This window comes from Brienomyrus brachyistius, chromosome 14, assembly GCF_023856365.1.
Source record: "Brienomyrus brachyistius isolate T26 chromosome 14, BBRACH_0.4, whole genome shotgun sequence".
Lineage (NCBI taxonomy): Eukaryota > Metazoa > Chordata > Actinopteri > Osteoglossiformes > Mormyridae > Brienomyrus > Brienomyrus brachyistius.
In genome coordinates this window covers 22,383,546-22,407,580 of record NC_064546.1, presented here as the reverse complement: position 1 = coordinate 22,407,580, position 24,035 = coordinate 22,383,546, and the positions used below count along the sequence as shown (strand labels likewise).

Genomic DNA, 24,035 nt, shown 5'->3' with positions numbered 1-24,035 from the left:
GATGCTCTGAGCAATGGTCTGCTGGGAAGCCTTGGGTCCTGGCCTTCATGTGGATGCCACTTTGACACGTACTACCTACGTAAACATTGTGGCAGACCAAGTACACCCCTTCATGGCAGTGTTATTCCCCAATGGCAGTGGCCTCTTTCAGCAGGATAATGCACTCTGCCACACTGCAGAAATTGTTCAGGAACGGTTTGAGGAACATGAAAAAGATGGCAAAATATTGACTTGGCTGCCAGATTCCCTAGATCAGACGCCAATCGAGCATCTGTGGGATGTGCTGGACAAAGAGGTCCAATCCATGGAGGTCCCACCTCACAAGTTACAGGAGTTACAGAATCTGCTGCTAACCTCTTGGTGCCCGATGTGGAATCCATTCCTCAACGGGTCAGAGCTGTTTTGGCGGCACGAAGGGGACCTACATAATATTGGCGAGGTGATTTTATTGTTATGGTTGACTGGTGTATAATCTATCCAGTAATTTTTTCAGTTGCCTTTTAATTTGTGTTTATTCTGTGACAGTATGGGCTAGCATCTCGAGCATAGTTCTATATTAAAAGTCTTGCAACAAGCAGGAAACTATGAAGTTAAACTGGCTGCTCGCAAACCCACTAGGCTGCTTATCCAACTGTATTACTAGCCGAAGATGTACCTACAGCCTGCGTCCGTGTTTGTGGAAGGATCCACGCCTTCACAAGCGGGGTACAGCTCAACGACACCAGACAACGCTGGAGCTTTAGACTGAAATGATTTTTACATATTTTAAATATAAAAAGTCTTTCGTAAAGAAAATGCATGTTATATTCATTCTTATAAACCCATGATATTCTGGTAAACTTTGAAAAATAAACCGAGAAGACAACGTGTTCTCCCCCGTGTTGGCGTTGGAGCGGTCCATTCAGGCGCTGTGTGGAATAGGGCTGCCCGGGTCGCTCCAGCTTCGTCTCGGCATGGAAACGACGATCCGCTACGCGGCGGACCGTCTCCTCAACAGACCGTAACCTTCGCTGTCACACAATAAAATTACCTTTCTGCTTAAGTCCGTCGTGTTTTTCCTCCTGTGGCTTTTTTTTTCAAACCTCGACAAAACTTGACAAAAAAGGTACAAACCAGTGAAGATCCATTTCACTTGGCAACTGTTGCACTCAGATTATCGGCTTCGCTGCTTTGTCATGCGTCTCTGTTGTTTTTAGCCAGTGCATTCGATAATTATCATAACTGCTTTTTGTTTGTTTATTTAAGTTAAAAAGCGAATAGGGAGGAAAAGAAACTGATCGGCCAGGGAAGAAGTGGAGTTCGGACGCCCTCCGCCCGGCAGACGGGTCGACGGACTGTAAGTACAGAGGCTGCCTTAAGTTCATATTGCTCGTCCAGTTTTATAACTATTTCACTTCTGACGCGTTTCCATTAACATTATGCTAACGGATTGGCTTTGCGACTGATGCATTCAAGTGCTTAATTTTGTAGGTAATGTGTGATAACTAGTTTACTATAACTGGACAGGAATATGTAATGTAACTAAATTTAGTACTTAATATAAAGATTGCAATTTTAAATTTTTTTCCAAAGTGCTGCATCTTTCATAGTTTGCCTTGTCAGTTTCTGACTGGTGAAAACTTAAGACGAAATCATAATATTATCCACTTGTCATCGGCTCCCGGGCTCCTGTGGGGACAGTCTGTGGACCTGGTATATCGGGAAAATAAGCCTAATTTATGGAAAATACTTTACTATAAACTCTCGCACCTTACCTGTTTTTAGTCAGTAAGCATTCTCAATTTATTGCCATTTATAGCCTATACCGATATGTGTCCGTTTTGTTATCAGGACACTTATTGTATTGGGTCATTTGCTTCCTATTTGTATGAAACAACGTAAAGGAACGAAATAAACTTTGAAAGCGAGCGTCTCGAATGTAGTTTTTGGGAGGAAAATGGCCTCTGTGGCGAACTTGGCGCCGCCTCTGTAGCGGGAGAGAGACACGCCGAGCTGCGCTGACGGTGCGCCGGGCCGATGTGACCTGTAACGGTCTCTGTCTGACACGCGCGCACACACGCGCACACACAAAGGAAACAGTATATGCTCAAATTCAAAAACTATCGCCGAGTTTTAGCTTTACCGGTAGGATATATTATCTGTACATTCGCACGTAAGCAGTTCCGTTTCCTCGCATACCGGACTAACGGTATTGCTCATTATTTAAATGAGGTTACATTTTGTATTAATGTGGCCGTTTTCCTATCTAACGTCCGTTAATTTCGTGCGTGATCTTAGATACTTGTTCATTTCAGGTATGTCGGGTTTGTGCATGCTCGATTCTTTCCGTTATCTCTTGTATCTTCGTTGCGTTCTGGTGTCATAAAGTAAATGCGATGCAATACTTCAAATGGCAGACAGATAAAATCAGAATCGACACTCGCAAAAAATAGTGTTTTAATCACTTTTTGTGAACGTTTCGGAACACTAATACAAACTTCCTTTCAGTGGTCTGATCTGATGGCGCAGTGGTGTTCAGCATCTGGGACATGGCTCTCTAAGCATTTGCAAGCGCAAAAGCTGACTGCTGGGGTCTCGCTCCCTTGCCTGTTGTTCACCCTTAGATGACATTCTCCAAGACCCTCATCTGAGATTTTGCTCTACAATCACTGACTTTATGTTTACGCTGCACCACAGACGGTCACTGGCCGAACGCCCAATGGCTTTCTGTGGTGGTGGCAGAAAGCCTCCATCCAGAGTGTTTTGCTGGGCATGGCTATAAGTTAACAAAGAGACCAGGACTAGACATCTATTCCACAGATACGCCTCAAATGCAGCCACACTGTCTTGTCACAGAAGAAATGTGATTGGTGATGAAAAGCTAGACAGTTTAGCTTGTCCGTTAGCAGACCTGTGATTAGCAGCACAGAATTATGGGTACATAGATCTTCACCCCACTCCACCACTATAAAAGTGTCTGAGGGTGACGTACCCTTTTGGCAGAAAGGAGCAAGTAGCACTGCCTCCATGGAAATAATGGAAAGGCAGACAGTAGTCTTGCACCCTTGGCCATTACTGGATGTTGCACTGGGCACCGGTTTCTCATTGGCTCGGCGTGAATGATTGACAGGAGGGGTCCTCCTACTGGCAGTGTGAGCAGGAGTCCTCAGTCCATGTTCACTGGTTTCTGTCTGGGGTATTTTATGGTGGGAACTGTGCTAGTGGGGACTTTCAGATTCCGGAGTTTTCCTCCTGACTCTCTAACGAGTGACCCGCCATAGAACTCCAACCAGACAAGCGGACAGCAGACCTGCAGTCCCGTTATGGGTCCTCCAGCCGTTTACAGTCCTTGAGTCCCACATGTCACACACGCAGAAAACGCCAGCAAGTGCTAATGACTTTTATTGAGAGGTTTTCCTCTCCAGGCTGACGCTTTGTTTGGAAAACCCAACCCGTGATTGATCCAAGAGTAATAGTATGCATGAATCAATTCCTTAATCAAATCCATTCTCCTGGCTCAGTCGGAATCTGCTTCCAAGGGCACCGATAATTTATTCACCAGATAAATTATTAAAGGCCGTATTTTAATGTTCTCTACGTTTGGCTGGTATTTGAATAGATTATAGTGTAAATGCAGTCGTTTATCCACATCCAAGTGGTTTACACTATCAAGGCCTGAATGGACCATTCGTGAAGATAAATCCAGGAACTGGTCTGTGAAACCTTCAGATAAAGGCATGCCTCCATACTCTGTTAGCACTGCAGGATTTCATTCTCTCTCTCTCTCTGTTTACCACCCCACCCCAGTTTAAACTTGACTGTTTGCCCTCGCCGGGTTGAGGCTATGCAGCTGCAGATTGGATTCAGTGCATCGCTAATCAGCCCCAATCAAATCAAACTTTCATCCGCCTGCAAATAACAAACGCCAGTGCCCGTGTTTGTTCACAGCTTAATGGAAAGTCATTCTGTAAAGCCGGAAAACACCTCTGCTCCCTATGGCAACCCCTCGCTTTTCAAAGGCTTGTTTCTGGATGTCCCACAGAAGGGGTCACATGCCCTTTTCACACCTCGTCCATTTCGTAAGCCTGCTACTGGGGAATGCTTTACCGATTTTTAATTAAGCAGCATTTGATTGTTGTTTTATAGCAAGCAGTAGCAGGGTACATGTCCAAACAGGGATTTAGTGGGGATGCGCTCTGGTATTTAATAAAAGGGCAGGTGTCCAAGATGATGAAATGTAGACAGACTCAGGAAGAGGTCCGAAGGCCCACGGTCACTGAACGCGGCCTCTGTCTGACAGAGTAGCTGTGGGCGTGGCATCAGCAAGGGTAGTGACCTGTTTCTCACTAAGCAGTGCGGTGGCAGAAGCGTTCTCCATGGTAACAAGCCAGCGGTGATGAGAACTCAGATGGTCCAGCAGCAATATTCAGGCCTGAATGAGAGACTGTGGTGACGTGTGTCCTTGTCAGTGTGGCAGGCACATTGGACTACATTCATAACAGATAAATATTCTGTCCCTCTTCTGCTCACTCACATTTTTAAGGCTTTGCTGGATTACACCCTGGCTGCATCAGTGCCCCAGCTTGCACGTCACACTACAGTCAAAATGCATGATGGGAATTACCCTTGATTTTTTTCTGTGTGCCACTAAACCTAACCCCCTCTTCTGTCTTTAAAAAAAGTGGTTCTTAGTAGCATCAGTATAATAATTCTATAGGTAGTTCTGTGTGGATATGTGAGATGGCGAGGGGGGGGTGTTTGTTTGCCTTGTCACTGCCCCCTGACGCTATTCCTCAGCCCCTAGGGCTATTGTCAGAAAGCACCCAGGATGCCTCAGATGAACTCGGTTATAACCTCATCATTATTTACTATACCTTATTTATACGTCTGCTGCCGCCTCCCCTGATGTCATTTCAAGCACCTGGGCCCTGTTGGCACGTTCTCTAATGAGGCTGTTGCCGGCAGAAACTGAAGTTAATGGCCTTTTATGTTTTATGCATGGAATATTTTTAAGCGGCGGTTTGGACACCCTGGAGGCTAATACCCTTCCACTAACACTGCAATGAGGCACCTGAGACATTGAACAGAGACCTGGCTAACCAGCACAAAAGCTCCCAAAAGGAGGGGGTGGCTCTCCCTCTGTGTGTGGAATGGCATGTCTATCTGAAATCTGTTGCAGACAGTGCTGTGCTGAGTGTCAGTATTGAGACAAGCAGTGCTTTTGGGGCAGTTGTTAGACACCTAGTTTAGTGCTGAGACACAACGGCAGAGCAGTTAAACAAATTCACTTGGAAAGAATCTTTCATACCAGGACAGAAAATGGGATTCATGATGCAGGGAGATGGGAGATTCTGGGAAGAGGGAATGGGTACAGACATTCAAGGAGTTGAACAAGATCTTCCAGTAAAACCAGATTCAAACTGGGATGTCATTGGTCCACAGTGGGGTTTATAGTCTAGGATAGCCTGTTCTGTCTGGAATTTTGGTGCAATCTTTGGACAGCTGTGTGTATTTGTCTGTGTCTGTGGTCATGTTTATTTTGACATTGTGGGGGGCATTTTTTCGGTGCCCTCAAACGGAAACTCAATTTTATGAATATATATGACTGCAATCAAAAAACTAAAAATCCCCAAAATCTTATATTTTGTTTGGTTACTTATGGCTACGTTTAGGAGTTTAGGGCTAAATAGGGTTTAAGGTTGTCATTGTTATGCATTTTTCCCATACAAACGAATAGAGAGTCTGCACAAAGATATGAAAACAAACATTCTTGTGTGTGTGTGTGTGTGTGTGAGAGAGAGAGAGAGAGAGACAGACAGAGAGAGAAAGACCGCCTTGCCCGTGGGAGAGCTTACCATGTGCGAGAGGGTTCACATCACACATCACATCCTCTGGTCCCGACATCACGTATCAGGACAAGCCCGCCAAAGCTCTGCTGGCTTCTGCTGTCCACACCGACAGCTGCACACTCCTGTTGCGCCGTTGCAAGCTTCTCCCCAAGTTCCCATCCATTCCAAGCCGTCTCTGAGGAATTCACAAAGTTTCCATTGCTCTCGTTTGCCATTTGTAGTGTTGCCCTTGGATTCTCTGTGTGCAAAGCTACCTCTCCCTAGGTCCCTAGTCTCAGGAGTTTGGCCGTTTTTCCAGAGATGTGCTGTATCTTGGCTGTGACAAGAGATATATGGTATATGGTATATATATAAGGTATATATATATATAAGGTATATGGACTTCCTGTTTCTTATTGTTGTTTCTTCCTCCCCACTCTGGTTTGGTTTAATTGGCCCAGCAAGGGACAGCAGCCTATCTATCCCCACGGTGACGTCTACCCCTGTGCCTTATGGACCACAGTCCCAGACTTGCGGAGGAGCTTGTGAGGTTGTATTTGCTGTATAGCCCCATGGGAAAGGAAGCTGGCACAAACCGGGCTGTGTCGCTGCTTTTCACCTCATTAAATCAAAGAGAGTAAAGGTGAAATTGGAAGTGGATGATGGCAGTGTGAGCTCCAGAATCTCTGTGTGTGCAATGTGGAAAGATGGAAAGACAATAACAGACACTAAGAAACAGCAGCTTCGGCAGAAAGATGGAAGCCGGGGGGGGGGGGGGGGGGGGCACATGCTGTGCTCTTGTGTCAATAGTTGACCTCCATTCTAATTACCCATAATTCCCCGGGGAAGCAAAGACACTCTGTGGAAATATTACTGCATTTTTACCCTCTGTAATACAGTCCACTTTCTCACAGCAGGACTGGAAACAGAAGCTGGAATTTCACGGTCGCACCAAGCCAAAATGCCATTGTCCAGCTCACCATCACATGTCTTGAGAACTTGCCGGTCAGCTCCTCTCTGCTGTGAGCTGGATAGGTGGCTTGCCAGAGTATGTATTACTCTCTAGGTATTACGTATTCAAGTCCGCTTTACTGCATTACACTCTCCCCTTTTCAGCGTTTGTACAGAAGGAATTTGTGAAATGTAATGCAGGCTTCAGAGTTGTCATTTTCATTGCACTTTGGTAGCACTCTGCTAGTCTGTCTGCAGTGCTGTAGACTGGATGCCGAACGCTGGGTTAATCTGCTGCAACATTAGCGCTGCACCTCAGTTTCAGATTGTTCTAATTCTGTGCTTTTTTTAAATGTCAGCTCAAAGTCAGAATCTGCTGTGCCATATCCTGTCTCCAGTCATCGAGTGGCTTGGTGTGAGGGCCGACGAGGGGTGGGAGTACAGCCATCGTCTTGCATCAGCTTTCCCAATGCAAGGAACCACGTGGAAATTACACCTTTTTTGACTAGAAGTATCAGGGTAGGGAAAGTTGGGGAGGTGGAGCCATGACAGTGTTGAACTGTTTAGGTACTAGTTTGTGTATGACAGCCAGCAGCCCTGGGGGAAACTAGTGGAACTGCCCACACGTCGAGGTCCTGTGCATGTGCTATTTGTTCACCTTTCATCCAGTCCCACAGCACATGTGCCATAGAGCGACGCTATCAGTAAACCACAATAAATGCCAGAAAATCGTAGTTGCGGCTATCCAACTGATTCCAACAGAATTCATCTGCTGTTTAGAGGAATACACGTGTGCTCTATTTTCAGCTACGGAGTCCATAACCAGTAAAATTCACTACAAAGAAAATTGTACATACCCTGAATTACCTTTTAGGATCCAGGTTAACAAACTCTTATTGCTTTAATAAGCGTGAAATGATGCTACGATGGTGGTTATCAACTTAGGTTGACTTGGGGTTTGTCTGTGTGTGTTGACATAAAAGGGACAGTGTTGGCATTGTAAACCGAAAATGCAAACTGAGAGCCGCCCTTGGATAGGCGGTAGTTGATTCCCATCCCTCTCAGCAAACTTGATTGTCAGCAAATTCTATCGTAAAAGGACCCACACTGAATATTGGTATTGGGATAAAATACCATAGTATACAAAACTCAGAAGTAAGCCTCAAGAAATTTTGTTAAACCAATAAACCCACTTCATAATACAGCCCTCAAGTCTGAGGTATGTGTTGCTGCAGCAGGCAGTCCGTAGGGGAAAAGGAGGCAGCCATAGGAACCCGGGGTTTCTGACATGGAAGACTGACCCGCGTGGTAGCTCTGCACCTCGAACCCCATGAACAACGGTCTGTAACTCAGCTAGAAAAGTTTGGTTTATACCATCAAATCCCCACCGGGCTCTGCATGGGCTGAGACAAGGCCAGTGCTGCCACCTATATCTCATCACCCCCCAGTCACGCATGGGTAACCCGTCGCTCGAGGTTGGCAGAACACAGCCAAACTGAGGTTTCATTATGCTGCTACCCCCCACCATCACGAACCACGATTTTGCTGATAAGATAAGGTTTCCTGGCCTTATCGGCAGCTGAAAACTTGACAGGAAGCAGAGGTAATTTTCTGTGCAGCTGCTCATTAATATTTAACGGTTCCTTTCTTTAAGAGTGATTGTGGGGCTGGAACAAAAGGCACTTGTGAGGTGCCACGGCCGGCCCACCTCACCTACCCACTCCTCCTAATGGGAATTTTTCCTTGGACAGGTGACAGGATTTGTTTTGAAACATGCCGCCTCGCTTCTGATGGATGTTCAGGCTTTTGCAGCATTCAGTCATCCATTTCACTCCCTCCGGCTTTGCCTCCAACCGCCACAGATGCGAATGCTGCCATTATTAGTGAATGAACTGGGGCTGTGTGTGGGGGGGGGGGGTGAGAGAGTAAGGGAAAGGACGGACTGGTGGAGAGAGGGTAAATGAGCCTCAGACAGATTAACACACAGGGTCCAGCATGCATGTAACAATGCAAGAGACACCCATTCATCTCATTGCATTTCTACAGCAATGCGAGCTGTTCATCGACACAGTGAAGCTGCGTCTTCGTTATTCATCAGTCTGCCAGACACATTTAGTGAGAAGTCACAGAGCTTCCAGCCTCACGATTTACAGACGGCGTATGTACACAAACCACGGAACAGGATGGGGGCCGTGCACGACGGCTGTAAACCTCGCAGGAATGCTGCATCACCTCAACCAAGATGGTGTTGCTTTGAGGGTGAGCTTTACTCAGATTTGGAGACTTCGTTGGATCTGGAGTGAAGCTGGACCACACCTAATCAGAAGGAGCCAAAGCAGATTTCTCAATAACATCTAGAGGTGTGTTTTCAGATGTTCCCATAGCTATGGATGGAAATCTAGCAAAATGAACTTTATACAAAAACACAAGGCCCTGCTTTCCCATGCCATCCTTTGCCGGTTTCCACCTTGTCATCATGTCCCAATAAAGGGACCCAGGACCCCATCATTTGACAGTTGTGCTTCCTTGCATTCCAGCCCAAACATGTCGACATTAGGATACATGCCAGCCTTCTGTGCTCAGTGGAATGTGCTCTAAGGACATCCAACCTCCCCGAGAGCTTCCCTAACTCTCCAACCGGCCGCAAATGCAATCCATCACAGAGATTAAATTACCTTCTTCTGAGTTGCCGCAGAGAGCTCCAACCAGCCAGACGTATTGTTCATTGCCCATGCTCAGCCTGCGTGAGGTGCTGTGGGATGTCATGCCTGACGACGGATTAGTGGAAGCAGGTCAGGAATCTTAGTGCGGTCACTCTGCCCTTATTTACGAATGACTTTGGTTTTGATCTAAACACCCTGCCAAGTAGATCTATTCAGCCAGCAAATACTGCATTATTATGTCAGGACCAGGGAGCAGGGTACTGACAGGCTGCCCATAATTACATCTCAGAGGTTTATTTTACTAGGTCGTTTTTGTGGTTTGTGAGACGATGCACACCTTGCTAATGATAGCCTTTTCTTCATGCCAGTGCCAGTTTAGTGAAAGAATGCTCTAAGTTGATCTGAAGTGCATCAAACTAGAATGGCAAATGGAGTGGTTAGATAAACACTGCATCTGGGAGACCTGTGCCAATTTCACAAGCGTCGGTAAAAAGTCCAGTCTTCCTTCGGCCCTGGTCTTTCGGCTCCGACTTGAGAGAAAGCCTTAAAGGATGACTCGTTTTTTCCTAGCATGAGCTTGACTGTGTTAAAATCAAGCCTGGGCACTTTTTCCAGGACATCCTGGACATTCCTCAGAGATTCTCATCTGGCTGCTTCTGTTGCTGCCCCGCATATAGTAATAACAGCCTATGTACCATGTGGACCTCGCTGTGGGCCTAGGATCTGTGGCCCGAGTTGTTTAACCCTGCACTTCCAGTCACCGGGTTCGAGTTATTCTCATGTCTTGCTCAGCCCATCTGTCTTTCACTGCCAGTGTTCGCTGCCTCTCCCGCCCGGCTGCTGTTGTCACACGCATAATTGCTTGCTGACACACGGCTCGCCGAGCAGATTGTGTAATTACTATTCTCGCGTGTGTTAAGTGTCACAGTCGATTTGGACACTATGGCGGCTCAGACGCACCAGTAACAGACACGTTCCCTCACATTACTGTCAAATAACATTTTTTATTCAATTAACTGGTATTTTCTTTGACGTTAGCGTTAGTGTTTTTCCCCTCTGGTAATCCGGAGCCGGCCAGCCAAGGGGGCCAGGCTCCATTGTTAAGTCCATGTGGACATCAGTACATTGGGGTCCACAGTCTGGCCCACAAAATGGCACCTCGTCTTTCCTCATATCAAAATGATGTGCAGAAAATGCAAGCGGAGGATGAGCATCGCGCAGCGATCATCACGTTTGGTTACGCGCTTGGTTAAGCAGAGTTATGGATGGTGTCAGGGGAGGGACTGGCTGATTCAGATGACACTACGACTGGGCTGAAACGGGACACCATGAGTGAAAGTGGAGAGGGGTGTGGGCGCTGGCGATCGGTCTGTTCAGGAGGGCACTGGGGGGTGGGTTCCAGTCTTGTTTTCATTATATACTCAACGTGGAGCCACTAGTGAGGCACAATGGGATTGGGTGGCGCCGAAAACGTGCCGGTCGGGTTCCCGGCACACTTTTGTGGGCCCCACTCCAGCTGTGGCCATCTGCTGGGCGTCTGAATAAGTAACTAGGGGCCTGAGCGGGACGGAGTGGTTGCTGCCACCCCCATCCTGGTAGTTCATTTTCTCTTCCATGGACTGAGAGGAACTAAAGCCGCCGGCAAGACAGAAGGACACGGGCCACTTCTCAGAGCCGCTGTACCCATTGGAGGCTGTGTCCAGCAGAGAGCTGTGACCTGCCCTTTGGCCTGCCGGACCTACCTGCACCCAAATACCAGTGTCAGAGGCAGTGACCGCGGTGTGAATGGAGTGCAACACAGACCTCAGCAACAGTCTGGCTTCTCTTGCTGCCAGGCAACAGCACGTGTGGGGGCTGTAGTTGGCCAAGGCGGACGGCACTGTGGTTTGGCTGAGGGGGAGGCTCCCAGAATGCCATGGGGGGGGGGGGGGGGGACGATTAGTGCTGCTATTAGCTGCTTTTCTTTATCATTCCCTCTCATGCTTCTCCGTTTCGGATCAGAAATGTTCATTTATCTTGTTTGCTATTCATTTTAGTGTCAGAAAAACGCCGAGCCATGCAGATCAAACATACGGCAGCACTTGCCCATCAGCAAGGTTACAGACTTCAAACATAACTTACACTTGAATCATAATTCCGAGGTCAGATCTCTTCGTCTGAGCTGGGTTCCCATTGCAGGCCATCCAGCAGTGTGTGTCAGAGAAACTACGTGGAAAAGCTGCACTTTCTCAGCATTTCCACCCGATTTCCCCTCGATGTTTTTGTACGCGCCTCCTCTTCCTCAGTATGAATCTCGTTGCGAGATGTTGTGTAACTTCTTCCACGCAGTTAATAGCGCCTGCTCACCCTCACTCTTCCCAGAGAGCTTTTTGGGTTTTTTTCTTTTGTTGCTTTCCCACACACTTTTCACACACACGCACGTCCCGTGGGAGTGCATTTCTTCATTAAGCTGTCTATGTTTAAATTGTCTTACCATAAAAGCACAGAGGATGGAAATATCTTGTGCTCTAAGTTTTGCTGTGTGACTTTGTTTAAATATGTAATCAGCTAAATGTCGGTTTTAGCATGGTCATCCAACCTCTGTGTCTGGAAAAAAAAGTGGTAGAATAAAGCAAGACATGCGAAGGTCCTACGATAAAGAGGAGGCCAGGCTGGGTGTGTGGTTCCCTCAAAGCATAGGATCACACGCTTGTGAATAATTCAAGGCTGGTTACAGGAGCTTTGCAGTTCGACAAAATCTGCAGTTTCCTTCACGTCCCTCTTTTGGAAAGTTAGGGAGACATTTGTCTATCATAAACCTCGTCCCGTTATTTGTCGCTTCACCTTCAGTGGCCTTGGGGGTCACCCAAGGTCATCCCGAGGTTACCCCAGTCAATCACATTCTTATCTAGCTTTAGTCAACAAGTTCAATATTTATGTGAAACAAATGGTGAACTGGTGTAACCATCAAGTGCCCTCCCGCGAATGGAAAGAAATCCAGTTAGGGTCTGGCCATTCTCCAGAATGGAAAGTGGGGTGTTTCTGTTTATCTTGAACACAGCTGTTTCTTGTGCCTGTGTCTTCCTGTATCCCATCATGCATCTGGCGGTTGCCAGGTCTAGCTGTGCACTTAGGTGGGAAACTTGCCAAAGGGGCTGATGAGGTTTTTTTTTTTGACCTGTGTTTGCAGGAGTCAGTCTGCCGTAGGGCATCAGCGATGTGCTGCTCTGCAGACACACACACCCCCAACGCAGTGTCACACACTGCATATGCAAATACACAGGCACTGTCTGTCACAGGCACACTTGCAGAATGTGTGTTGCAAAATGGCCAACCCCCTGTGTGGTGGTGTAGAGGTCCGTTCCTACTGTGAGGTGCATGTCAGGTGTCAGATGGACACGCTGCACTGTCAGATCTCTTGGAAAATGTAAAAGTACTTCATTAAGTAAAGGTCATGCAAAGTCTTGAGGTAAACAGAGTAAACAGTTTATGGCTGTCAGCGTTCCAGCAGGCATACGGTGTGTGTGGGCTGGGTGGGGCCACCTGTATGTTTTTCTGTCGTTTGGTTTCTGTTTTCCTCTCCTTGTGAGGACAATTTCTGAGAAAATGTCCCCACAGAGAAAACCAAAACCTGTGCTTGCATTTTGCAGTCTCTGAGTGTGCGTGTGTGTATATTTCTGAATGTGTGGTTCTGTGTGAGTGTTTTTTTTTTTGGGGGGGGGGGGGGGCTGTTCCTCTCTTAGACATCCGGCAGTCGCTATGTTGGTGACTTCCTGTCAGTGCAGGAAGTAGATTATACCTCATCTGCTTTCCCTGCCTTTGTGCATATATTCCTCAGTCAGTTTCACCCTCCCTTTGCCTGTGAGCGTACAAAATTTGTTCAGCAGGACCGTGGCCAGGAACAGGACCCACATCTATGTGGTCTGGCTGGGTGCTGACCTTAACAGACTTCTGGTGCTGCTGTGCTTCTTACTGCCTTGTACTGATCCCGACTCGGTCCTCCTTGCATCTGAATGGGTGTTGCCAGGGTGAGCATTTTCACAAGCAGCCATCCACTGGTCAGAAATGAATGACAATAATGAGATAATAATATTTAGATTTTTATATATCCATCCATCCATCCATTTTCCAAACCGCTTATCCTACTGGGTCGCGGGGGATCCGGAGCCTATCCCGGAAACAATGGGCACGAGAGGCAGGGAACAACCCAGGATGGGGGGCCAGCCCATCGCAGGGCACACTCACACACCATTCACTCACACAGGCACACCTATGGGCAATTTAGCAACTCCAATTAGCCTCAGCATGTTTTTCGACTGTGGGGGGAAACCGGAGTACCCGGAGGAAACCCCACGACGACATGGGGAGAACATGCAAACTCCACACACATGTGACCCAGACTGAGACTTGAACCCGGGTCCCAGAGGTGTGAGGCAACAGTGCTAACCACTGCACCGCCATGCCGCCCCCTATATATATGTTATATTAAATAATTTTTATATAATATATATATATAAAAAATCAATAATGATAATAATGAAAATTTGAGCCGTCCTGCTCAAATACATAAACTGGGGAGCACAGGGTGTCACAGTAGAACATGCTGGCCAGAGGGACCGGTAGTTGCATGTCATTTTCTTGGCCCACTCCATTTCCTGGCGTGAGATCGTATCTAGGTCTGCTAGTGTACACCACCCCCTTCCCATAGCACAGGCAAAACAGAGTCCGTGACATCTGGCCCGATCTATTATGATCCACTAAAACAAAGGGCAGCTTGGCCACGCCCCGGGGTCTGGAAGAACGGGCATTGTTACTCCAGGCTGACGGTCCTTTCACATCCTGCTTCGTTTTCTCTGGTCTTTTTTGGCTTGTCCAAGCCACCTTTGCCCTCTGAGGTTTTCAAGGCTTTATTTAGAAACAGAGGTCTGTGGTCACAGCATCACACCACCGCTGCATGTCACCCTGCTCTGCTGTGACCTTCTTGGTATCAGCCCTACCATGGCTCTGTAGCTGATCTACTTGATGTCACCACAGAGCTTCCTCCTCCTTGCAGCACTGAGCCAGAAATGCTGCCATGGTCTCCCCGACATCTCCCATAAATGAAGGGTGGGTTTTTGGTCACCCCTGCCCATGGCCAGCTTCAGCACACCGTGCGTCTAACAGCTTGCATCTGGTCATCCCGTTGGGGTAGGAGAAGTAAGATCTGCACGGGTCTATGGAGCTATTTGTGGTCTCAGAATAAAACCTTTATGGTTGATTGTGCAAGGGCAAAATCCTCAAGAACGTGAGTACAGGAATACAGCATAAATACTGAGCGGCCCTTGCGGCACGGGGCTGGTGGCCGCGGTGGGAAACTGCCGATCCAGGTCCCATAAACAGAGAGCCATCCGGAGGGAGGGTAACAAGCTGGTTCAGTTTCAGGACAGTACAGATCCAGGAGGTACTGGTGACCCAGACAGGCTCAGTGAACAGAAAACATTACAGCTGGAGCTGCTCAGCTCAAAGCCACCAAATAAGAGAAACACTTTCATTGACACATCTTATCAGCTGGTGCTCAGCCTAATGCATCTATCGAGGGGCATTTCTGAAACGGTTTCTGACCTAGAGCAGCCCGTGATGCCGCCTCTGCCTTATCGACTGCACCCCCTCCAAACAATAACAAACTCCTGAGGGTCCACAAAACCGATAAACAGCTTCAATTCGTGTTCAAGGAGAATCAGTCACCTGAATTAGCAGCGAGATAGAAGGACTGCCTGCATATTTACAGCCCCCCCCCCCCTCAACTGTCAGACTGGCCCACGGTCCACCCCTTCCAGCATGCAGTTATTATGATTATCAGTAGGGGGCGACTGAGAGCCAAGCCTCATTCTCTTACTTTCATTGGGAGAATCTTTCCTCCGGTCAATAACACTCTCCACTCTGTGGGATATCCACTAGACTGACTGACTGCAATTAGTCCGATTCAACGCGACTCAAGCAGGTCACATGACCCATCAGTGACAGCTTTCAGAAGAGCCTGCAGGTGGTCTTAGTCCCTTAGGGCTGCTGATCTACAGGGGCTTCCAAAGTAGCCCTGTGACTCTGATCTGCAGGTCTGCTGAGGGCTTCCTACCCACTCACACCCAGGGTGCTCCAGGGCAAGTCAGTCCAACCAACACACATTGGTTGTCTCGCTTCTTCTGATAGAGCTCCCTTCTTCTGTGAGAATACACATTATACACTACCACTCGCCATATGCACCTGTCATCATATGCATTGCCATGGTGAAATGGCCACCCCCCCCCCAAGCCACACTATATGACCCAAAGTATATGCATGTCCTAATGGAGCCACCCCCACTGCTGATACAGGTGTATAATTAATCTCACAGCCACAGAACAAGCAACAAACATTTGCAACGGAATGGGTGGTTATACAGGAAAAGCTAGTGACTTTCCACTCGGCACCATCATAGGACGCCATCAGTCCAAGAAGTCAGTTTGCCACATTTTTGCTCTGCAAGAGCTGCCCTGGTCACCTGCACCTGAAGTGACAGTGAAGAGGAAACGTCTGAGAGCAACTTCAGCTATGAAACAGACCACACAACTTCGCAGAAGGGGACTTTCCCAACATCAGTACCCAACCTGGCATAAAAACCCCATTTTACAGGACCCCCTCATGTGACCGGGCCAAAAAATGGCTTCAGTGAAATATGTACTCATGTTACAGGTACTGGTAGGAGGGGAGGCCACGTGCCATTTTCGGTAGCACGTTAGCCCTTGGAGGGACATAGAAAAGGGGCCAAGTATATCTGGCAAAGTGATACCAGGAGAGGGGGGGGAAGGGACTGAGAGTCAATGCATGAATGACTTTTTCCGTTTACGCGTCACGGCAGCAATAACTCCATGGTGAGCCTGAATGTAAATGTGGCAGCAGGGGTTCTGTGTTTTTATCATCAATAAATTGCTTTTCTAATGGGGGAAGTATATGATTCCCCCGCAGAGGCCTGGAAAAGTCCCGCACTTTTGCTTCCCACTGGCAAAGGTTAATTAGGGAGCAGAATACAGTACAAACAGAACGTGGCTGGAACAGAGTGCAGACGAGGTAAATCACCCTATGGGTCAGTCTGTGGGTGTTCAAGTAATAATATGAAAATACATAAATATGCAGACGCACGGGGATATTCAAGCAGGGGGACAAGGAGACACAAGGAGAAAGACGGAGATGCAGGCAGGACGAGGAACAGACAAGGAGAAGCAGGCAGAGGAATAGGGAGACACAGGTGGATGGATGGGCGGATAAATGCAGGTGGGAGGCCGGACGGGGAGGTGCCAGAGGATGGACAGACTGCTCCCATCCAGGCACTCTGCTGCCTTTTTCTGTCTTGAACTAGCAGGTGTCTTTAATACATCACCCGAGGAACACAAATCAGATTCCAACTATATGAGGATCACAGTCAAGCAGGTTATTAATGGGGTAACCATGGAGACCATGCCCATGGGTTGAGTTCAACCCAGCCCCCAAGGACCTGTTAGGAAGCTGTAATGGACACCAGTGATCCACAGCTCTCCCCCCGCAGCCCCTGTCTCCTCCCATCCATCAGCATATGGTGAGAGCAAGTATAGGATGCTTGCTTTTTATGTATGATACTCCGGCAAGCAACAAGTAGCAGAGTGTTTCTTACATTGAAGTGGTCGCTACGTGCCAATTAAACCCGACTTCCAGCACCTCCAAAGGCCAGATGGTGGGAGGCCGGAGAACCTACTCTTTTCTTCCTGCTGTTTGTACCTCCCCAGTCTCTTCCTCCTTTACTCAGCCTGAGCATCATGTTTAATTAACACTCTCCACCACACAGGGGCTCATGATACAGTCCCTAAGTGACATGACCAGGTATGAGATGGAGCTTGAACTAGGGCGATGTAAGCAGGGATGTCCTAGCCTTCGAACCCATCCATTCAAGCATTCCCTCGATCAGAGCACATGTGGCTGTGCCTCATCTCTGTCTCTCCTTTCTACTGTCTAAATCCCTCTCTTTTTCCTATTTCATTCCCCACTACCACTTAATTTTGTCAAGTGCTGTCAATATGGATCAGGTATTATCAGCCTGTGCTCTTCCACGTTCTGCGCTCTGCCCCGGCCTGTGCTCTTCCACGTTCTGCGCTCTGCCCCAGCCTGTGCTCTTCCACGTTCTGCGCTCTGCCCCGGCCTGTGCTCTTCCACGTTCTGCGCTCTGCCCCGGCCTGTGCTCTTCCACGTTCTGCGCTCTGCCCCGGCCTGAGCTCTTCCATTGTCTGTGCTCTGCCTTGAGCTGTGCTCTGCTCCGGCCTGTGCTCTTCCACGGTCTGCACTCTGCCTTGGGCTGTACTTTGCCTCGGGCTGCTCTCTGCTTCAGGCTACACTCTCCAGTGGGGGATTTTTATAAAGGCTTCAAATTGAGTCATGGCTAATTACCCACATCTGGCACTGCACAAGATTCTTACCCTCTGTCTACAAGACATGGCAGCTGGGGCTCCACCGTAAGCTAAACAAATCTCGGGAACAACGAAATCCATTCTTGTCTCACTCAAATACGTCTCAGCAAATAAGGACAGACTTTCACTTTCATTAAGCGGTAGAGCAGAAGCTTGGGCTGTGACCCCACACCGTTTTACATCGAAGCAACTGGGAATTGACGTAGCGGTGCATCTGAATGTGTTATGATGTAGCCTGCATGTCCAGGCTCACAGCTTATGGTGGAATGCTTAACGTCTCCCTGGATTCCATTAATAACAACATTCTGATTCCACGAATAACCTTCTAGGCTTCTGATATGGCCCAGACTGATGACGCACGATGTTCTTTCATTAGATAGACCGTGTGACATTAAAGTGACTCTGAAGTGACTCATGACATTCATATTTACGGATCCCGTTGAGTAACAGTTAGCAAACTGGCGGTAATTCCTTCAGAGCCGCTGATTCCACAGCCCTGCCCAGCAGGTTGTTAACAGAAAATGATTATTTTTACTTTGTACAGAAAACAGAATCACAGATGATATACTACTGATGATGACTAAAACACGTCATATTTTTTTTTACTTGCAGTGGGATTTGCTCACTCCTGTGTTCAGAAAAAAATCCATATTCCATTCCATATCAATGGAAAGTTGACCTCATCCCATAGTCACATAGACACAGCACTGCAGGAGCGGCCAAACTGCCTTTCTGCTTGACAGAGCCATGCTACCTGGGGTTAAGGTTACCAAGTAACCTGACAAGTGCTCTCTGTCACCGAGGGACCAGGAGCAGAAGTCAAATGGCTGCTAGGTTCTTTGGTACCTTGCTACTGGGAACCCCCAACAACCTCCCCTGACCTCGGAAAGCGAATACCTGCATCATTCATCACCTCGTTGCTTGGAGTAGCTTATGCTCTTGACATCACAGGAGCTTCTGGTGAAAAAGCAGGGTCTCCTTTTGATGGACTCTAATGAGGCAGAGGTCAGCGGTGACTCATAACTAATGACTAATGAAGGGCAGCAAGACAAATCAAGGAAAAGTGGGAACTGAAGGCCGGAGAGCGCAAGAGTGGTTTCTAGGGATATTGAAGCATCAAGCTCATGCATTTACTCCCAAGCTGCCATTTTGCATGGACAGATTCGGCACTGGCCCAGTTACACACCACTGGTGCAGTTACACACTAAAGTAACCCCCCTCTCCTATGACGCGAGATGTGTGTGTGGCCGGTTATATGTAAAGTGCTTTGTGACGATGACTAATTGAACTGAATTGTTTGTGTGCATGTGCGACACTCCTGCATGTGGTTCACACCTGTGTCCACTACATTTTCCCCAAATTAAATTTGCAAAATGGTTTCCCTTTGCACATAAGCTTTGAAGGAAAATGTTCTGTGCATATTGCAATTCTGAGCTTTACACGAAATTAGTCCACCATTAAAGCAGTACTTAGGCTCCCATGGTGTGACTATTATTCTTCGTTTCGTAATGGCACAGAAGTGTTCGCCACAGAGCCTGAATTGCCCTGTTGCATACTGATGTTTCGGAGTAACCAGAATGGTTCCAAGCAGATGCATTCCTGCAATTCTGGTGATGAAGCGATATCCTCAGCACTGTTGCAGGGTATTAACACTGAGAAGCATCTCTATAAAACAGCATAGTCTTCAAAAGATCGCAGAGGCCAGAAGTCTCACTTGCTCTCTGAATAGGGACATTTTATTTGGAACCTGTTTAGAGCCGGCTGCGAGAGGATTACTGGTTGGTGGAAACCTTTTCATTAAATCCCAGATCAGGCTTCAGATTGCTGGCTGAAGGATTATCTGAAAAGCCAGTTTGCCAGAGGTCTTTGGAGCGGCAATGGTTTCAATGGGGGGAGCCGACAAACAAGGGTCCCTCAAGCCAGCCCGTGCCCGATACTAACCACCCACAGCTAATTTCCTCTTCACCAAAGGGAAAACTATTTGTCAGGTTGAATTGTTTTTCAAAAGAACTGGTGCCCGCGAATCAAATTAATTGACTAAAAAGGAGGGCTGATTAATGGTTTTGCCACTGCTGTTCTTTCACATACTGCTTGTCGTGTCTGTGCTGGAGTGTTTATCGCACTCTCCCTCTCTCTCTCGCTTAATTGGTAGAGCAGGGATCTGTAGCGGCACTGGTGAGGAGAGCCAGGTGGAATTAGCCAGCAAGTCAAGTGGAAGAAAAGACCCAAGACAGAGGAGAAAGGAAGAGAGTGGAGTAAAGGAGCGAAGAAGAGAGGAGAGCCAGCAGGATGGGGAAGCAGAACAGCAAGCTCCGTCCAGAGGTGCTGAATGACCTCCGAGAGAACACGGAGTTCACAGATCACGAGCTGCAAGAGTGGTATAAGGGCTTCCTGAAGGACTGCCCCACAGGCCATCTGACCGTGGACGAGTTCAAGAAGATCTATGCCAACTTCTTCCCCTATGGCGATGCCTCCAAATTCGCTGAGCACGTCTTCCGCACCTTCGACACCAACGGTGATGGCACCATCGACTTCCGGGAGTTCATCATCGCGCTGAGCGTGACGTCGCGGGGCAAGCTGGAGCAGAAGCTCAAGTGGGCCTTCAGCATGTACGACCTGGATGGCAATGGCTACATCAGCCGTGCTGAGATGCTGGAGATAGTGCAGGTTGGTACCTTCTTCCTCTACCTCTTTCTGTTCTTTTTGTTGTTTTCTAGCTTTTCACTTTATGGTATCTTGCTTCACCATGACAATGTGTGCGGTTCACCAATCTACACGCAACACAGCACACTTAACAAACAACAGAGCAAACAAACATCAAGTGGCCCCTTTGAAGGCAATCAGCAAGATATTTCAATCCAACCCAGAAAACAAATCTGCCAGCGATTCAAAAGAACAGCTCTGAAAGTCTGGAAAGTAGTACCAGGCGAGACATGTTCAGTCCAGTCTACAGTGCTGCAGGCCTGTCCAGAAACCTCAGACCAAAGCCAACCTTGGAAAGGTGTGTGAGCACTGTGTCAAAACTGCACTCAATATATGAGACAAGCACATGGCCGACAGATCAGCTCGTTGCCAGCTTCCAGCACTTTCCGTGGTTGTGTTCCTTGTTTACATCTTTAAGGACTTTAAGAGGTGGCTCTATTATGTCCTCCAAATTCACTACAGCTAACCATGACACTGGACGTGACTCGCTCGCTTATCTTTGAGGTGAATAAGGCATCACATGCCCCAGATCTCCACCTAGGAACAGGTCTCACTTCCACGCACAGCTCTGCGACATTCTTCTATCCATATGTGCCAATACTTGCCTGGTTCAGCGACTCATTTCTCATTCGGTTTTACGCTCCAGGTGACATTGGAGCATGCTCACCTCTTCCGACTCAGGACTTTGCTCCTGGTCATGCGGCACAAAGCCAGTGAGGCTGAACTCAGCCCGATTCATGCTGCAACGGTCCAGCTCAAGGGGGCAGCGGTCAGGCTGGACCGCAGTCTGCAGGGACAGGCACAGCACTCAATGCGCATGACGATTGGGCTCACAGGCCACGGGCGTGGGCCGTCACCCATGCATACTGGGGTTTCCTGAAGTCCCGTGTCCATTATCCTATGCTGATGCACCCCAATCTTCACTCAGGCGATCTACAAGATGGTGTCCTCGGTGATGAAGATGCCAGAGGATGAGTCCACCCCAGAGAAACGGACGGACAAGATCTTCAGACAGATGGATACTAACAATGACGGTGAGCAGCCAAGTCAAATGTCAAGGGTCGTAACCCGAACCAATCACACAGCCAACAGTGCTCTGATATAATACATCACCAAACTAATGTCACTCTTTTTCTTGGAATCGATGAAATATGAAACAGCAGATAGTTAGAACACATTCTTGCTGAGCTCTTAATTAGGCTTCATTTAGTTTGAATAAAATTGCCTTAAAACCTGCAAAACTGTCAGATTCATAGTATATGGCACCAAACACTTGTAACACTGAAGAGTTAGTACACAGGGGGTGCATGTACAGTGCGTACACGTCTGTGCGGTCATGTGCCATGGCGGGTCGTTCTGCCATGCAGACTGAGCATGCTCAAAACATGGCCTCACCACCCCCCCCGCTCGTTATAGGGGTGGCGATTTGATGAGGCTCGAGGCGTTGGCCATACTTGTCCATACTTGGCAGTGTTTGTATTCTCGCGTATCCACTTTACATCATCTTCCGTTGCCAAAGACCAGTTCCAATACTAAGAACAGAAGTACAGAGGACAGTAAAAATGATTCTCGTCCCGCAACCAAATTTCAAGGATACATCAGTTGCATCCTCACCAAGCAAGACCAATCCAACGATACAATGCGCCCCAAGTTCATTCTTGGGAGGCAAGTTACAAGTACAGTCTTTTGCGGGTTTGGTATTGAGAAACACCCATTATGTAGCAACTTTGTCACTTGCAATGGCAGCTGTCCTGTCAGTGATGGACAGTGAGTTTGAAGGACAAATTGCAGAAAATGCAGTTTATAAAGTGAGGTCCCGCAGTGACGCAGGGCTTTCTGTGGTAACCCCGCCGCAATTTCACGACAGGTAAACTCTCCCTGGAAGAATTCATCAAAGGTGCCAAGAGTGACCCCTCCATCGTCCGGCTGCTGCAGTGCGACCCCAGTAGTGCCAGCCAGTTCTGAGTGGTGAGACGGTGGGGGGACTGACGGTTTTCGACCCCCCCACAGCGCCATGTCCAGGCCTGACAGCAGCTCCTCACATGCAGCCCGAACGGCCCTCCATTCCAGCACCACCGTGGACATTTTGCAGTCAGAATTTTCTTGGCTTTTTTTAAAAAAAAAAAAATAATACATTGATGATCATTGCTGTTGTTATTAACGTTTTGCTTTGTTTTGAGGCCACCACTTCACCTCAGTCCATTCGGGGATGGCTGTATCATCACGGTAGCTCCTCTGGGTCCCGTTCCTGCTGCCAGCTGTGACCGTGTGTGGTTCTGTGTATACTGAGCATTACATGCACACAAGTGCAAAGTGGTTGACCTTTGGTGTTGCACGCAGTCTGCCCACCATTTCAAAGGTGCCCCATTCACAGCACGATTGCTCCGTGATGCTCGCTGGTGGCGGATGGCTTGTTGTGGCTGGATGTCGTCCCGTCCTTTACGGGGAAAGCTCTCATCGGTTAACTTCTTATTCCTCAAAGGGCATGGCTTACTGTAACGCCGTTGTCGCTGTTTTGTGGTCTGATGGAAGTCCTTTGCAATGTTAGTGGGTCTCGCCGGTGCCGTTTTAACACAGTTGTGGTCATACGACGGTGAAACCACCCTGGTGTTCGTGCTCAGTTCCTCCAAAGACTCGCGTTTCATCTGATTATCTCTCTGCTCCTTTACTCTGATGCCCATGAATGTGCACGAGTGTCCAGTTCTCTCTTTGGGTGTCCTGCATGCATCACTACTGGGGGGGCCACAAGCTCCCTTTCATTACAGATTAAAGGGGAATGCTTATGAACAACATTCCTTTAGGGAAGCACACTGCGGTGTCATGGGAACACAGGCGACGGAATCTCTGTGGCAGTCCTCAGTGATCCCCCTTGCTTCCCCCCCCCCCAGCTCTGCTGCCACTTGCGCGCCTTACAGTGAGATTCTCTACATTCCAGTGTTACGGGATACTTCATCTGTTGCCTACTGCCAAGACGTGTAATTGGAGAGAATGGTAATAATAAAGTGTACCGTTTCCTTGTTAACAAGGTGCTTCCGAGTTTGGAATCACAATGTGCGTGTGCAGCGTTACTATACATGTGTGTTTGGATGTGCACCTCATCGTGGTGAATTCCCGGCTGTGAACGGAAGGCGAGGGGGGGGGGGGGGGGGGTGGACTAGGGCTGGGAGATTCTGATTCCCGATCATATCGTCATATCAGACAAGTAAGCCCGTGTCAATATCTGGCCATTATTAGCACGGTTGTTGCGGAGGAAGGCTTAGGCTACAATCCAAGTGCACGGGACCCGTTTTACGATCCCGCTCCTGCAAGATGTTTGACATTGACCTGAAGCATGTTTTAAACCAAAACGAAATCTAGTCCAATCGATCATTTTCTACAGACAAAAAATATAATGGCTATTCAGCAAGCCCTGCCCCTCCAGTCAGCATGGTTTAACGGCAGCTGTGTAGTGCTCGTTTCATATATTGGTTTTTCTCGCCTTC

The 24,035-nt window shown here is 48.0% G+C and overlaps 1 protein-coding gene across 5 annotated transcripts; it reads left to right on the top strand.

Moving 5' to 3' along the window:
- Nucleotides 1-138: 138 nt before the first annotated feature.
- On the top strand, nt 139-23,582 carry LOC125707863 (hippocalcin-like protein 1). 5 transcript variants are annotated; one of them, XM_048975243.1, is made up of 6 exons: nt 507-1,105; nt 1,246-1,336; nt 6,722-6,855; nt 20,003-20,517; nt 21,482-21,587; nt 22,421-23,582. In XM_048975243.1, the coding sequence occupies exons 4-6, from the start codon at nt 20,140-20,142 to the stop codon at nt 22,516-22,518; spliced, it is 582 nt and encodes a 193-aa protein (XP_048831200.1). In that variant the 5' UTR covers nt 507-1,105; nt 1,246-1,336; nt 6,722-6,855; nt 20,003-20,139; the 3' UTR covers nt 22,519-23,582. The 5 variants fall into 5 exon arrangements, with proteins under 5 accessions (XP_048831201.1, XP_048831198.1, XP_048831200.1 ...); XM_048975244.1 differs by lacking the exons at nt 507-1,105; nt 6,722-6,855 and adding an exon at nt 139-439 and having other exon boundaries at nt 20,008-20,517; XM_048975241.1 differs by lacking the exons at nt 507-1,105; nt 6,722-6,855 and adding an exon at nt 140-439.
- The last annotated feature ends 453 nt before the right edge of the window (nt 23,583-24,035 follow it).